Source organism: Mesitornis unicolor, unplaced genomic scaffold (genome assembly GCF_000695765.1).
Source record: "Mesitornis unicolor isolate BGI_N332 unplaced genomic scaffold, ASM69576v1 scaffold27984, whole genome shotgun sequence".
Classification (NCBI taxonomy): domain Eukaryota; kingdom Metazoa; phylum Chordata; class Aves; order Mesitornithiformes; family Mesitornithidae; genus Mesitornis; species Mesitornis unicolor.
This window is the reverse complement of record NW_010179807.1, coordinates 6,923-20,947: the sequence shown is the minus strand read 5'-3', so window position 1 is coordinate 20,947 and position 14,025 is coordinate 6,923. Positions and strand designations below refer to the sequence as shown.

The 14,025-nt window shown below is 51.3% G+C and overlaps 1 protein-coding gene across 1 annotated transcript in view; it reads left to right on the top strand.

Moving 5' to 3' along the window:
• Positions 1–14,025, top strand: part of LOC104539402 (rho GTPase-activating protein 39-like) — a 21,123-nt gene that overhangs the window by 4,619 nt on the left and 2,479 nt on the right. The window contains 5 exon segments of the mRNA XM_010182912.1: positions 2,734–4,030; positions 5,234–5,780; positions 6,834–6,923; positions 12,518–12,591; positions 14,006–14,025. The exon segment at positions 14,006–14,025 is cut by the window's right edge and continues 13 nt beyond it. Of these exon segments, the coding sequence (XP_010181214.1) occupies positions 2,734–4,030; positions 5,234–5,780; positions 6,834–6,923; positions 12,518–12,591; positions 14,006–14,025 (2,028 nt within the window).

Here is a 14,025-nt window from a genome sequence, read left to right as displayed (position 1 = left end):
ACTCCAGATCAGCGTGGGTTTGGTGAATGCCGGAGCAGCGGGTGCTGCTGGGCCTGCCAATGTCAGGCGGTACTGGCAAGCGCTGAGCCTGGCGCGAGGGGGCGAGCCTGGTCATGCCATGCCTGACAGAAATGGGTCTGCCAAGCACTCACTAAGGAGGTGCAGTGTCGTAGGTCACAGGAGTAACTTTGGGAGGTGGCTCGTGGGACGTGGGGTCCAGCGCCTTCCCACAGAATGCAGGGTTATTTTCCAACTGTACTGCAGCTCGGGGTCTCTCAAGACGGGGAGCGCGCCTGCAGCTCAAGAGCCACAGCTCTTCTTCCCCAGGACTCAACAGCAGGATAGTGCTGGTGCAGCCACGATGCTGCTCTGGCCGTAGCTTTGAATTAAAATCACACCCGTGCAATCAGTCCTGGCCTGCTGCTGCATCAGGAGCCATGAGTGGCTCTGTGTCCTGCTTGTCCTTGACACAGCTCCGTGCCAGTCTCACTTCCCTGCCACAAAACAAGCTGCTGGTGCAGCCAAGCAAGGAGTAGGTGGAGGGGTGTCAGCAGTGCTTACTTAAAAGCCTGCTTAATGTTGCTGCTCTAGTTCTTCCTGTTAATCCAGGAGCTCTTCGAGGAACAACCGGGTGTTCAGCAGTGACTGTGCTTGGACTGGAGCTTGGTGGTGTGCAGGAGGGACGTGCTGGTGCGAGGAGTGGTCCCTGTGGCCTCAGGGGGGGGATGCCTGAGGGCTGCAGGGCCTCATGTCCCTGTGAATGTCACCATCGCGCCTTCAGGAAGAAGCACGTGAGGGTGAACCGCTGATGGTAAAACAGGAAAATGTGAGCAGGGGCTGTGTTTGATGGCAGCGTGGGCATGGGGAGGGGGCTCAACCCCAAATGCTTCTGTGTTTCCTAAGCAGCTGCTGTTGGGACAGGACTCGGGTGAGTTCCACGCTGCGACGCTGTGAGCAGGAGGTGGTGACTGGGGGACAGCCCTTCCTCACAGCACTGGCACCTCCATCTTGTAGTGTCAGGAGCTCCCTTAAAATAAAACCCTGTGTGCCTTAGCGGGAGGTGCTGGGGGAGGTCCCTAGAGCAAGGGGGACCCCAGGATGGGCAGCAGAGGACAGCAGCCCCTCCCCAAACCTTTCCTGGTCACCTGGGTAGTTTCAGGAGGCAGAGTCGTGTCTCTGTTGTGGGGAAGGAGCCAAGCCCTGCGACCGCAGTCACGTGGCAGGTGGTGGCCTTTGGAACCTGGCTGTCCCCACCTCACCTGCGCCTCTCCCAGCTCCGCTGTGCTGGGGTGAGATTCGCAGCGATGCAGTGCCATCGGAGAGCGCGGTTTGCCAACAGTGTGGTAGTGATGTGGGGCTGCTGCTGTGGGGTGGGATGTGGTGAGAGCAGGGTGTGTGCGGATGCTGCTGGTGGGAGAGCCCTGGGAGGAGGACGGGCAGAGCACCTCCAGGGAAGTTGTGCTGAAGGAGGGAGCTGGGACCCACCTGGTGAAAGGCTTCTGGAGAGCAGGAGCAGAGCAGAAGAGGACTGGGATGCTAGAGTATCCTGGGGGTTGGTGGGGAAGGCACGAGCAGAGGGATAACGTCACCGAGAGGCAGCTCTGGGCTGCAGCAGAGGGATCTGTCTGCCTGCATGGGGGCCGTGCAGGACAGGTCATCAGTGTAGGATGGGGAGCAAGTGTTGAGGCTCAAATAGAGCAAAATGGATGTGACGGTGTTATAGGAGTATCTGTTGCAGACAGACGTGCACAGCGTGCCCGCAGGTCTCACCCCGTGACAGCTGGTAGCAGACACATGGAGGGAGGGCACAAAATGGAGCCAGGTTCAAGGGGACCTTCCTGGGGACAGTAGTGCCTTTGAAGACCTGGGAGCCCAGGCTGATTTAACTGTCTTTCCATTCCCTTTTCCTTAGAGCTTACAGATACGGACTGGCCGTAGTTGCATCCCGACAGCAAGTTGTTGTTATGCTGCAGAATGCACCTTTGTGACTGGGATGTTTCAGGGGACACACTGGATTGTGGCGGATCCTGAATACCAGCATGGCTTAGGGGATACTCCCAGCAGAGGAGGCGTTCATAGCTGTGAGAACTGAGTAGAACCAGTAGGTTTGGCCAAGGGAACCAGATCTGAGGGCATCTGGACCGGACTGGAAGGATGCTCTACAGAAAAGCTTGGTGGGTTGTGTGGGAGCATAACACGCATCCTGTGAGCCAAGGACATCTGCCCCGTACATGTCTCGTACACCTCATAGGTTTTCCTGCAAAATAAACGTGCACTTGGAAGCTTAGATAAAAAAAACAATGTGGTCTTGGAAGGACTGTTGTCAGCTTGACAATCTGAAAGCAGATGCTTGGGATTATTTTCTAACTCATTGCTTGTGTGGTCCAGAATAGCTCACTGGTCTTCAGCTGGTCATTCTGGGTGCCATGCTAGCTAATGAGCCTTGGGAAGTATAGGTTGTTTCCTGTCTCACTTCTGCTCATACCAGACAGGTTATCGTACGCTGAACTCATTTCGTTCTGTTGTTTGTGACTTGGAAATTTATCACCTGTGTAACAATGATACGTTTCTGTTTCGGGAAGGGGCATCTCCAGGAGAAAAACAAAGAGGAGCTGATATAACTGGCTTCAGGCACTTTGAGACTAACAATCTGGTATATGGGTAGAAGCAGAAGATACTTCAGTTAATATAATTCTTAAATAATTCCCTGTATTTGTATCTTTCTTTCTTTAGGGAGACTCCTACCCACTGGCAGCCTCTGCCAGGCACTAAAGCAGCCATGCTGGTCAAAGTGAACAGTCTGAGGCAGGTACAGAGCTCTTCAAACAGTTCGCTTCAGTTGCAGAGTGCTCCGGAGGCCAACAGCCAAAAACCTCTTCCAAAACCAACTATATATGCTCAGCCTCAATCCACGTCCCAGAGCCTCGAAGCTACAAAGCAAATGCCTACAGAGGAAACAAAGCAGTCTATGCAGATCAAAAAGACAGAGAATGGTGGGTTTTGTCTAGTGCTGATGAATGGTCCGATTTCTCAAACACCTCCAAGGAGCCAGACCAGAACCTCCCAGCCTGCATCCCCTAAGTATGCCTCCCCTGGACCTATATATGATGAGCCATCTTTAGAGTCTCCAATTTATGATGAGCCACCAGTAGATATGGACATTGAAGGCATCAGTATGAGTGGGATGTCTCCACCAAGGCTGCCAAGCAATAGTGTAAAAAAGCAGCTGCAGCCAACCAAATTATTACAGCATCCGGGTATGCAACAACAGCAAGCTGCAAACAAAACCACAAGAAATCCGTCTTCCACTGAATACAGCCCAGCTGGCAGAGAATATATAAAACACATGGTCAACATTGACCAGTCTTGCAAACCCTCCCATGCTTCTGCTGCAGCAGCTGATGCCTCTACTAAACCTGGTCAGCTTACTTCAAAGGACAGCTTCAAGCAGCCTTGGAGAATCCTGGAAGCCAACATCCTCAAGAACATGGAAGCCCACCACAGTCTGCAGGACAGCCTGCATACTCAAGAGTATCCAACTGGTATAAGCCATCAGGATTCTGGTTATTCAACTGGCCCTTCTCCAAGCTTGAGAAAGAGGAAAGGAAGGAGGCAAGGAGCAGGTCAAGGAAGACCTGGCTCTGTGGGCAGCAGCAGCGAGCTCATGGCTTTGAATGATAAACTGATTGCTGAAATGCGTGCTGTGGTGGGCAGGTCAGTGGCTTGCAGAGGAAGCAAAGCCAGCCTCAATGCTGAAAGTCTGGAGAGTGGCAGCCCAGCAGAGAGCAGTAAAGTCAGATTTCAGTCTGACCACTTGAAAAAATGCATCAGCCGGAGCTCGAGGGACAACATCTCCACTAGTAACAGGTCTCTGTATCAACAGGGCCTGGAGAGCAGGGGCAGCTTTCCCAGTGATGTGTGTGCTCCACAGGATATGGTGAGGCAGAAGAGGACTTTTGAGAAAATAGATTCTTTAGAAAAGAATTTGACCAGCCAGACAAGTTTGGCTTCTACGTGCCACTCCTCCCAGGTACTTTCCAATCACACTGGGTTGAATTGTGTGCCGTTGCTGGGCTGTCGTGGTGCAGAGCTGAGGACCTGATTTGCTCCTGGGTGGGTTTAGTGGATGTGCTGCAGGCAGAATGTGTCTGTGCCTGCAGAACAGCAAACGGCTCACAAAGCGTCACAGCTTCGCAGGTAGAGACCCCATTTCAGTCCAGTGGCCTGAGAGGAGGGAGAATTGCTTGTATCCAGCAACCCCTCAGCGCTGCGGGTAGCTCTGCTGTGTTTCTTGGGTAAATTTGCTGCCTGATCATTTTACTGACGCTCATGTCTTTGGTAGCCCTTGCCAGGTACAGAATACAGGTGTCAGGATTTGCATGGCCACTTGGCAAAGTTTTCTCTTCTTTTCTCTTTCTTCTTTTTCTGATAGTTCCTCATATTCTGTTCTCCCTTCTGATCACTCCTGAGCATTGAATAGAAATGTTCAGAAAACCAATGACAGTGACTCTAGCATCTTCTTGTTGGAAATAGCTATTCTAAACCCCGTTGAAGTGCCTGCACAACTGGAGTATTTTTTCTCTAGAACACACTTTTGCAGAATTTACTCTGACATCTTTTCTCATATCTGGATCTGCAGGAACCTCCTGCTTCGTGGTTTTCTCTTTTTTTTTTTTTTTTTTTTTTTTTTCTTTTCCCCTAGAACTTGGAAAAAGAGTAAAGGCAGGAACCAGCAATGGGATTGTAGGGGCCACAAAGGTTAAAGGCGAGAAGGAAACAGTGCTCACAGTACTGTAGCTCTCTAGTCTCTGCTGCCTCCTGGAGTTCCCACCCACCTCCTGGGCCCCTGTGGCTCTGCAGGAGCTGAGAGGTGAAGAGTGGGGAGGAACTTGGCTCCATGGTGTGTGCTTGGTGCCACAGAGCTGTCCTCCTGCTCTGGGAGTCAGCCTGGCTCCTGTCTGGGCTGTCCCCTAGAGCTCTGGAACAACTTGGACAACCAGCCCTGTTACTCCATGTCCAAACGCTTCCCTTGGGGACAGGATCAGTGTGTGGCTGTGCCAGCCAGGCTTTGGCAGAACCACAGATGTCGGCCAGCAGTTCTGCACAGAATCGCGTTTTGTACAGATTCACCACTTTGCAGTTGCTGATAGCTTCATGACTCACTGTTGATAATTTTTGTAGCAGAGTAAGGAGTCATCTAAGCCACTTTTAACACATCTGTTCTCCATTGCAGCCTGGGACAATAGAACTGGACCCCAAGCAGGAGAGCAGCGGCCAGGCTGGCAACTGTATAGGATATCACTTCCCTTACAGTACCCTACGGAAGCCCATCTCTCAGAGCAGCATGGCAGACTGGGCTTCTAAAAACCTGAACATGCACACGCAGGGCATCTTCCGGCGAAGGATTTCCATCTCCAACATGCTGTCCTGGAATGGTGGCTCTATCAAAAAGCCAATGCTCATCACTAGCAACCGCACTATCAAGAAAGAGGCATGCGAGATGTTCAAACTGGTGCAGAGCTACATGGGAGATCGCCAGACTCGCATGGACCGGAATCACGTGGCGTTGGTCACGGTCACCAAGTGCTGGAGCGTGCAGGGTTTACGGGATGAGCTCTACATACAACTGATCCGGCAGACAACAGACAATATGTGCTACCGAAGTCTGGCATGGGGCTGGGAACTGATGGCCATCAGTCTGGCCTTTTTCTCCCCATCACCCAAATTTCAGTCTTACCTGGAAGGTTACATCTATCGCCACCTTGACAGTGATGACAACAGTAAGTGCCTCATGCACACCCATGCTGTCCCCAGCAGCATTCTGGTGGGTTGCGCCACTTCTTCAGGGTTGTCTGGTTTTTGAAACACCAGGTAGTCACCAGCCAGTGCTGTGGTTTCCATCAGTGAGAGCACCATGCGCTGGGCAAGTTTGTCCTTCCATGGTGGGGTGAAGCTGCCACCAGCTCATGTCCCTGCAGTTCTCACTTGTGTCTGACACAGAAATGTCAGCCCTAGGCTGTGCTCATCTCACCAGCCAGCACGGCAAGATCAGCACTTGATCAAAGGAGCTGATTTGGAGACCTGCCAAGGGCTGAGTCTCTTTGGGTCCTCTGAGAACATGATTTACTTCAAAGTTCCTTAAAACAGGCAAAAAAAAGAAGTAAATGATAATACAGACCGTTTTTAAGGGAGCCATTGCAAACGTTACAAATCGGTCTTAGCTTGGCAAATGGTCAGGGATCCTGACGGATGCTGGCTTTTGTTGTGAATAGATGCGATTTATCTTTCTTTCAGAAGTCCTGGAGAGCATGCCAACACACATGCAGTTATTACCCCAAATTTAAATTGCTGTAGCATCCTGTGCAAAAACAAACAAAACCACACAAAGCCAAGTGCCAGCCTGTAGAGTATTTATTGGTTGATGTGTCACTATTTCAGCAGTGTTCACTGTGTCTTGCCCAGTCTCACATGAGAAACCAGAGCCCATATTTCCAGAGGAGAATCACCCTGCCAGTACCAGGGCCCAGGCAGCAAGGAGAAGCGAGCTGAACTCTTTGGGTTGTTCCTTCTGCTGGTATTGAGGCAGTAAGTGTATTTAGGTGTAAGCTTGCGGGCTGGACCCCCTTTTTGACTGTTTGGCCATTTGGAGAAGTTGAGTGATGTTCTCGGCCCCTCACTCAGGTGCATTTGGAGCTGGCTGTGGTACAAGACCTTTTCCCGAAGCAGACCTCTTCACACTGGAGTTAGGCTGGGTACCATGCCAAAGGGCAGTTCTGGGCTGTGGTATTTTATCTTTCCACATTATTAACCCATAACTTCTTTTAAATTTGCAGTTGCCCAGCGCATCAAGGAGCTTGTGGATCTGAAAAGCAAGAAGAACTCAAAATCCAGGAAAAAGAGGAAACAGAACACAGAGGATGAAGGTAAAGGGAGGCACAGCATGTAGGGAGCCGTGAGGGAGGACCACATTGACCTTGGACAGGTCGGGGTGCTGAGCTCTGCTGAAAATCAGAACTTTTTTTTTTCAAGTGCATAGACTTAGGTTCCAGAAACTTTACTGCAGGTTGCCGGAGTGACAGTTTTGAGCAGAGCGTGGATCAGCAGTGAAAGTGGCAGCTGGGCAGCACACGGGACAGGTAGCAGTGTGATGGCAGGGGGACACCCTTCCATTCACAGTTGTGTGTGAAAAGGGATCTTAATTTGGATGCAGTCCTGGGACTGTAACTCAACTGGTCTGCGTACGCCGCTGAGTTTCCCATAGCACATTCCCGTGCTCAAAGCTGTACGAGCCAGTGTGTTGAAGAGAACCTGTCTCAATTGTAGTAATGGAATTTGCAAACCACCACCCAGCCTGAGGACCTTCAGGGAGTACACTGATGTCTAGCAAAGAGCACTGCCTTTTTTCTGTAATATTGGCTTCCCCTTGTCCGCACTTCCTGGACTCTGCAGTGCAGGGCTGGCGATAACATCTCTGCCAAATGAGCAAGAGCTCACGTATTCCTCCAGCCTCAGGCTGGCTGCAGGATACTACTACTTTATCTGGCTAAAATCTTGCTAGACAAAGTCCATTCAAGTTTTTTTTTTATATTGCTTTCAGGAAACTCGAACCAACCCTCTGCATTCGTATCAGGCAGCACTTGATATCGTGTGGCCTCGATGTTTTTTAGTCTGGCAGAGCTGGAGTCCAGCTTTCTGCACTGCTGAGCCCTATGTGATGCCAGCAAGCAGGCATCTCAAACACTGACACTGCAACTGCCCTCACCGGCAGTGGTTCCCCATGTCGCTGCTTTCCAGAGGCGGCTGCGAGCCTGGGAAGTGGCCGTGAAGGCCCTTTGGTCAGAGCCCCTGCAATTAGAGCTGCTGTGTCCAGTGGGATTTGTAGCAGAGACCTGAAATTACACAGATGGATTATAGTTCTGCTAGGGATAGGTCTTTTTTTTCCTTTCCTTTTCAGGCCCAGGAGAGTTCAGCCCATTCTGAGCCTTCAAAAAGTAATTTTGCTTGTGCTCAGAGAGACTCTGGTATCTTTACGGGACAACTCCCCAGAGTTGCTCTGCACAGGGCGTGCTCTGTCTGTGGGCTGAGCAGGCTCTCCTGGGCAATTGCTTGTCTGTGTTGCATGTGCTGGAGTTGTGCTTAGGAGGACAGAGGTAGTTTTTACCTAAAAATAAAAAATAAATTTAAAAGAAGAAAAGAAATATATATATATATATATTAAATGTTATGAAGAAGACATGCCAGGACAGCTTTATAAATTTTCCAGAATGAGGCACTTGAAAGTCTGAAGTGCCTGTGTGGCCTTGGCCGGGGCTCTGGTGACGGGTCACTTGCTGTTCCCTTCCCTGGACCCCCTCTGCATCCTGGCACACAGCAGACCAGCTCTGGCAGCGACCTGAAGCTTTAGAATAAATCAACTGGTCTGCGGGCTCCTGCTGGCTTCTGCAGAGCTGGCGAGGGGCGCAGCAAAGGATCTGGGGGGCCAGCAGGTGACTTAAGCAGCTTTTTTGCAAGTGACCGATAGCGCACAGGATTTTTTCTGGTGTCTGACCTCTGGGCTGTGCCTGCAGCGAGGGGGTTCCTGCAGGAACAGCCAGGTGCTGGATGCTGCTGGTTGGAAAGGTCTGGCTTTTCCTCGTACGCCTACATCTGCTCCACCGGCCCTGCTTGCTAGACCTGTGAGGGGTAGGTAGGGTGCAGCTCCCTGAAGTCACAAGGCTGTTGTGAGAAGAAGTTCATTAGTAGGTCTGAAATTCTGATGTGCTTATGGATGATGTAGCAGCAATTTAGCAGAGAAACCCACAAGGAAATTAAATGTGCTGTCTTCAAACAGAACTGTAGATATATAGGCATGTGTGTAAGTCTACCAGTGAACAAAGGAGTTAAAGCAGTGATTTTTTCCTTTCACTTCCTTCAGTGCAGAGGCTTGTAAGTAAACACTTGGGTGAGTAAACATTTATCATCTGGCATGCACCCAAAGAAATAATTTAGAAGTTTCCCACACTTACCTCTGCAGTCTTCATCTTCTAGCGTAATTCTCTGTGAGTAAATGAAATGTGAAGGTGGTGCAAGGTCTTTTGTGGATCAATAACCCTTGAAAGGCAGAAGAATAACAGCTAGAAATGAACGATGTGTTTTCAGAAGTAGGATTGTCTGCTGATCCTGCAGGAATGTAAGATGGGTTTTGAGTCTGTACGAAGAGGCAAATGATGAGTTTTTTTTTTAACTTCTTTTAAATTTTGCAGTTGCCCAGTGTAACTGGAGTTGTGCAGTTTGCAGTTGTCCAGTGCAAGAAAGAAATGGGACAAATTTGAAGAAAGGAGGTCTGTCTGCTGATGATTAATGGTCCAGGTGCAACACTGCATCAGGGCATCTCCCACTTGCTGTTAGCAGCAGATTTTCACAGGAGAATACTCATTTTTCAGACATCCTGTACCTGTCCCTTACCCTCCTGGTGGCAGACACAGGCAGCTGACTCGTGCAGCACTTCGGGCTGATGAAGCGCGGCATTTCCCATGTAGGAAATGATGACAGAGCAACATTGCTGGGATGCAGAAGGATGCGCTGTGGTGTGAGGAAGAGGGGCTAAAACACTGCTGTGAAATGGGGGTGCCTGGGCAGATCAAAGCTGGGAGAGCAAAGCCTAGCTGAGCTGTTCAGGAGGCATCGATGAGCACGGCGAGATGGGACCCTGGCGGGAGAGCGTGCTCTGACTGTGCCAGGCTGGGTAGAACAAAGAAATACCAAGACAGCAGCTTCTGCTGTGCTAAAATACGCATCCTATGGCCAGGTTCTGAATCCACATTGTTTGCTGCATTTTTTAAGATGATTTTTGGCAGGGGAGTGTTCAAGTCTGAAGGTATGTTCCTGTGTGTGCCCTGCCTGTATTTTAACTTATTATTAAGGGAGAGAGTCTTTAAGAAGCTCCTTGCATGTATTTCTAGGCCAGCACATAGGAAATTATTTTCCTTTACAAACTATTTTTCACTGTGTGGGTTGTTAGTAGTTGTCTGTTCCCAGGCTCCTGGGGCTACTCCGGTACCACAGGAAATAACAGCTCAACTTGGATTTCCCGGGTTCGTGATGTGCTGAGGGAAGGCCTTCAGTGTTGGCCCGTTCCGGCCCGTGCAGGACGTGCTGCCAGTCCCCGTGCGGAGCGGGGTGAACCAAGGAGCGGAGGGAGTACCTGGCCCATTGTTAGGAGAACTGACCATGTGTGGTGAGGGCAATGCCAGGAGCCAGTCTCTTGCTGAACATTTTAAAAGCAGCAGGTGGTCGAGTCGGGTTTGGGAAAACAGAGGTTAAAGCTAAATTCTGCTCCGCTCCCTTCTGTTTCCCTCTCCAGCTCATCATTTGCCTCCTGCCCTCTCTGCATCCCCTTTGCCCATCTTACTCTGCACATGCCCTGGGAGCCGGGAGCGCTCTCATCGGGGCTGATGACTTCTGCCATGTAGCAGGGAGTCTGCACGCTGCACATTGCAGGTGCGAGCACCTGTGGGAGCCGTTCATTCTGTGCCAGCCACGGCAGAGCCCAGGTCACCCCATTCTTCAGGGCTCCCTCTGCTCTTTTGGCAGTTCAGTGATAGATCCAGCCTCTTACGCGCGGGGCAGGTTTAGTTTTCAGTTTATTTGCTTGAAATTCGGCTGGCTCCACGCATGGCCCAGACAGTCCCTTCTGGGTCAGAGGCTGCAGCTTGGTTGCCACAGGACAGGATGCCGTGCTGCAGAAAGGGCAGCCTGGATCCCAGGATCAAAGAGTTTTCTGGGAAAGTCCAGAACAGGCTTCAAGCAAACGTGTCTGGCTGCTGTGAAAAACATTTCCCATTACTTGTTCAGACTGTGATGCATAGACACAGTCCAGTGTGTCTGGAATTTCCTCCTTTGTGAAGCAGATGACACTTTGCATTGGGGTGTGCTGCACATTTTAACAGAAGCTGTAACCTGAAATAGCAAAGCAGCTCACTGGGTTTGTTTTCTTTAATCTTTAGACATTTCCAGTATAAATCTGGTGTGGGATTAGCAGGATTTTTGCATATGGGGAATATTTTGCTTTAGATATTCCCAAGAGAGAAAAATTCTTAAAACGGACTTTCTTCCTTTTGCCGGTGGGATAGGGGGACGCTATTTTACCCCCTTTGGTGTTGCTCCAGTGTCCTGGAGAGCTCTGCTCCAGCTGTGACAGTCAGGCAGGTTGACAGAGGCAGGGGGGGCTTGTTTCGTCATGGGGAGCCAAGGGCTGTGGATTGTCTGCTGGCTCAGAGGAGACTGGAGAAGAGCACAGCTCTCACGTTTGTGAATTGTTGCTCTGCTTGGCATGAGCTTCTCCTCCCTCTGTGTTGAGAGGATTTGAGGAACTCCAGGCCTCCTGCCCAGCTTACCTAAGCTGCAGGGTATGTGAAAAGCTAATCTGAAATACGTAGCAACTGACCAGAATGTCAATTTTAAAAGCCACAAGTATTTTGAACTCTGCTGCAAGCTTTGAGTCTGGCAATGAATCAAATAGGGCAGATCTATTCACTGCTTTCAACAAGCAATTTGGGTTTGACTCAAAAGAACAGAAGTCCAACAGTTTGGAAAAACTCTCCCAGCAATCAGTGCTCTGTCAGCGCAAACATTTCTCTTGGTGTCACACGGGGGTGAGCTCTGTGAATCCTGACTCCTCTTACCCGCAGAGTTCACTGAACCAAGTGCAGCCAGAGCAGCTGTTCCTGTAGAGGGCTGCAGCTTTTGTGGTGAAGCTCCCAGATCTGGTTTTCTTCGTATGGCAGAGCAGTCCCCAGCCTTATGGTACAAGGTTGGGTTGGAGGAGGCTGCAGGCAGGGGAGTGAGAAAGCCTTCTGCAGGGTGTGGGGAAGGTGAGAGAGACCCTGCCACCTTCCCATGTCTCTGAGCTCACTGAGCTCACCCCTGGGGCTGGGGCTGGCCACACACCTTTCTGTGCTGCTGCCTCTCTCACTATCCCAGGACCGCAGCTCTTGATTCATAAACAATTTGTTTAAAACACTTAGAAATCTTCCCTGGCAGGAGGCTGGCTCTGTGTGCATTTTTACTGAGATCTGGCAATATATAAATACCCAGCCCAGTGTCAGTGAGCCACATAACTCCAGCCATGCCACCAGGAGCAAGGGCTCAGCTCACACGCGTGCCCAGGCTGTGAATCCAAACAGGCACCTTGCTTTGAGTCAGGACAGGCTTGGGCTGCTTGTGCAAGAGGTGGAGATCTGCAGGAGCAGAGGTGGGAGACGCAGAGCTATGAACCTTGACTCAAAGATTAATCCCTCCAAGCCCAAGCAGTGACTTGCATTGATGCTGCCTGCCATGGGGCTGCAGGACTGAGGGGCTTCAGGGTGCTGAGTGTGAGGTTTCGTCAGTATTCCCGCCCTGCCTGCACAACGGGCTGTGCAGGAGAGGAGTGGCTGTTTGTGCCAGCGTGAGCTGCTGCACTGGTGCTCTCTGATGGGCTCCAGTCTGGTGGGTGCACAGCGCTGCAGGCTGACCGCTCATTTCTCCTTCCCGCCAGGTCTGCCTATCAGCACCTACGCCAAATATTGTTACCGGAAACTCCAAAAAGTAGCCGTCACTGGAGGCAAAAAGGTAAGCAACTGCCCAGCGCTCTTCTTCCTGGGTCACAGAGCTGTTGGTCCCGTGACTCTCACAGGTCACCACTGATTCAGTGATGGAAAATTAAGATAGAGTGAGTGGGGAGCTGGCTCAGGGCTCATCTCCCCGTGAACGTGTGGGAGAAGGCAGCTGCCGAGGTCCCGCCATCCTGGCAGACAGGAGTGCCTGCCATAGGGACATGGAGGACAGACCTGGTGCTTACCTGTCTCCAGGGTACAAGGAGCTGTCTGTGTAGGGGTGCCCATGATTTGGTTTCTTTGCATGAGGGAAGAGTCTCTCTTTGTCATTGGGCCAGGTCTTGCAGCTGGTTTACTGCAGAGTTGGTCATTCCCAGTTGAAAAAAATCACTCAGTGGAGATAGCTGGGGCAGAGGGGAGCTTCTGTGCTCTGTGTTACCTGGAAGTCCCCCTCAACCCTTTCCTCCACACAGTTCTGTGTGGGGCTGTGAAAACTGGCAGGTGGCCTCAGCCTGTCTGTCCTAGGTCTCTGAGCCAGATCTGGTTGATTTTGTTTCTGCAAATCCCTCTGGGCCTCCCTGCCATCTGGACTGCATGGACAGCGAGCAAACAGCTGAAGTACCTCAGGAGGAGTGAAGGCTCCTGACATCCCCATGGGGGCAGGACAGGAAATACCCAGACACGCACTGCACACAGTGGAGCTGCCGCTGCCGAGGGGTGAGAGCTTTTGCCCCTTTGTTGAGCCTCCCGCTCGGCTGCAGGGTCAGTGCCAAATGGCTGCTGCGCTGGGCAGCATGCTGCCCCTACGACAGCGCTCTGCATTTCTCCAGATCTCTGTCGGGGGAGATTCAAAGCCCCTTTCAAGTGTCAGTGTCTTTCCGAAGCAACAGATCCCTGGTGCCTGCTTTTCAGAGAGCTTTAGCACCTCTGAGAGTGAAACTTTCACTAGAGTTGGACATACCTGGAATTCTGTTCTCCAAAAGGTTCTTTTTCAGCTGTCCTGTAGCCAGTCACTCTCCCAGCACTGGGCCAGTGTACATGTGCCCTCTGCTGACCTTGCGACGGCTGGGGATGGGCTGGGCTCCTTTATTCATCCCACTCCACCTGCAGGTAGAGCTACAGCTGGAACAGCCACCCCGATGTGCAAAACACAGCATCAGAATCCCTGCAAAAACAACCCACACTCTGAGGGGTCTCCTGCCAACAGACAGCAGCTTCTCTGCTCCTCTTGGGTGTGATGAGTTGAACTCCCCCTGATTTTAGGAGGTGGAGGCTGCAGGGTGAGAACTGTGCTGCCAGGAGGCCAGCAGGGTGTCCCCTTGTGTGGGCAGCCCTCTTCATCCTGGCCACTCGCCGCCACCATCCCCAGGTCGCTGTTTCTCTGCGGGCTGGCTGTGCCACAGGTGCGCTGAGCTCTTCTTTGTCCTCAGGGCCTCCGCAAACCAACAGT